Source organism: Meleagris gallopavo, unplaced genomic scaffold, assembly GCF_000146605.3.
Source record: "Meleagris gallopavo isolate NT-WF06-2002-E0010 breed Aviagen turkey brand Nicholas breeding stock unplaced genomic scaffold, Turkey_5.1 ChrUn_random_7180001951303, whole genome shotgun sequence".
Taxonomy (NCBI): Eukaryota; Metazoa; Chordata; class Aves; order Galliformes; family Phasianidae; genus Meleagris; species Meleagris gallopavo.
In genome coordinates this window covers 17633-20034 of record NW_011212450.1, presented here as the reverse complement: position 1 = coordinate 20034, position 2402 = coordinate 17633, and the positions used below count along the sequence as shown (strand labels likewise).

At 59.1% G+C, this 2402-nt stretch overlaps 1 protein-coding gene across 1 annotated transcript in view; it reads left to right on the top strand.

Annotated features, from left to right (window-relative positions):
* Positions 1–893: 893 nt before the first annotated feature.
* The window catches only part of LOC100538764 (ras-related protein Rab-11A-like), a gene marked incomplete at its 5' end in the record, with an annotated part of 4332 nt that continues 2823 nt past the window's right edge, over positions 894–2402 (top strand). Inside the window, 3 exons of the mRNA XM_010727991.2 lie at positions 894–1207; positions 1274–1467; positions 1651–1731. Coding sequence (XP_010726293.1) covers positions 894–1207; positions 1274–1467; positions 1651–1731 — 589 coding nt within the window. The remainder of the gene's footprint in view (positions 1208–1273; positions 1468–1650; positions 1732–2402) is intronic.

The following is a 2402-nucleotide window of genomic DNA, read 5'->3' as shown; positions in this document are numbered from 1 at the left end:
GGGTTGGGTTGGGGTTGGGTTGGGGTTGTGGTTGGGTTGGGGGTTGTGGGTTATGGTTGGGTTGGGGTTGTGGTTATGGTTGGGTTGGGGATGGAGATGGAGATGGGGATGCGATTGGGATTGGGCACAAGAATGGGTTGAGGATGGAGATGGGGATGGGACTCCGCACGGGGCAGCACTGGGGTGCTCGCAGCAGGATCGGGGCAGGGGGCAGCCAACAACACCCCCCCCTCCAAGCAGCACCAGCCGGGGTTGACCCCTCCCCACCTTAGTCAGCCCCTCCTGCCGGGCCGGGCAGCCCCACCACCACGCACCCCACCGAGGGGAATCCTATCCAGGGCCGTTCTGGGGGTCTCCCCGAACACCCCACAGCTTTCAGTGCCTTCTGCTGCTCACTGAGTTCCACTTCCCCTCTGTCCCCGTGCCGGGGGGCTGCTCGGCCCCACTGTGGCGAACGGGGGCTGTGGGTCAGTGCTGGTGAACCCCCCCCGGCTCGATTCCACCTGGGTGTTGGAGGACGAATGACACAGGCAGTTGGGGAATGAAAAGTAAATAAAATCAAAACCCGGTGAGTCACCAACTCGACAAACTTGATAGGGGAGAAACACGAGCAATGTCCCAGAACCTGTTTTACCACATTCTGCGGGAACGGTGCCGACGATGCGCTCATCCAGCCCACGCCCCGGGACTTAGGGCTCAGGGTGGTGCATCCGGACCACAATTTGGTCCTCAGTTGGGTGCCCTCGGGGCTGGAGATGGGCTGGAGCCCCCCGCTGTGTTTATGGGGTTCCCACGTGGAGCCCCCCGCTGTGTTTATGGGGTTCCCTCCTGGAGCCCCCCGCTGTGTTTATGGGGTTCCCTCCTGGAGCCCCTTGTTGGGCTGATCCCAATAACCTGCCCTGCTGTTTGATGGGTCCCCACTCGTGTTGAGCTCTGGTGGTTCCCCACTCAAGTTGGGCTGTGGATGGCGATGCTTCGGGGAGGGACTGACGCTGCGCTCCTTACACCCAGTGGTGCTCATCGGGGACTCTGGCGTGGGGAAGAGCAACCTGCTGTCCCGCTTCACCCGCAACGAGTTCAACCTGGAGAGCAAGAGCACCATCGGGGTGGAGTTTGCCACCCGGAGCATCCAGGTGGACAACAAGACGGTGAAGGCACAGATCTGGGACACGGCCGGGCAGGAGCGGTACCGCGCCATCACCTCCGCGTGAGTGTCCCCCCGCCCCGCTCCCGCACCCCATACCTGGGCTCTGACCCCATCGCTGCCCCCCAGGTACTACCGTGGGGCGGTGGGAGCGCTGCTGGTGTACGACATCGCCAAGTATCTGACGTATGAGAACGCCGAGCGTTGGCTGACGGAGCTGCAGGACCACGCCGACGCCAACATCATCATCATGTTGGTGGGCAATAAGAGCGACCTGCGGCACCTGCGCGCTGTGCCCACCGACGAGGCCCGGAGCTTTGCAGGTAAATTCATCTCCCCGTTGATCCCAGCATGCGTGGCGGTGCCGTCATTGGGTTGGCTGGGGTGACGGGCGGCCTGATTTTTGGGGAACAATCAGCTCACGTTGGAGCTGGGTGGGCTTTAAGGTGCCCTCCAACCTCAGCCGTTCCACGGTTGCACACCATGAGCTCTCCCTGTTGCTGCAGAGAAGAATGGGCTCTCCTTCCTTGAGACGTCGGCTCTGGATTCCACCAACGTGGAGATGGCATTCCACAACATCCTTTCTGGTAATGATGGGGGGATGAGGTGGGTTTGGGGTTGTATCCCCCCGGAATCCATTCTGTGAGCTGTGGGGTTGGTCCTGCACACTGCCATGGGGAGATGTGGGCGCTCCCAGCCCACCGAACCTAACTTGACCTTAATCCTAACCATAATCCTAACCAAACTCCAACCCAAGCCCTACCTTAATCCCAACCCTAATCCTAACCCCAACCTTAGCTCCAAACCTGATCCTAACCCCAAATCCTAATCCTAACCCCAGCCCCAACCCTAACCCCAACCCAAGCTTTAATCCCAACCCCAACTCCAACCTCAAACCCAGCAGTAATCCTAATCCTAATCCCAACCTTAACCTCAACCTGAATCCCAGCCCTAACCTGAACCCTAATCTTAAACCTAACCCTACTCTCAATCCCAACGATAACGCCATGGGAACTGCTTTGCCCTAACTCTCACCCCAAACCGACCCCTCCCCAACCTAACTCTAACCCCAGCTCCAACTCCTACCCTAACTGTAACCCAAACCCAGCCCTAGACCCTACCGTAACCTAACCCTAACCCCAATCCCAATCCTAACCTAACTCTAACCCCAAGCCCAGCCTCAAGTCTAATCCAACCCAAGCCCCAATTCTTAACCCTTAACCTAACTGTAACCCCAACCCCAAACCTAACCCCAAAC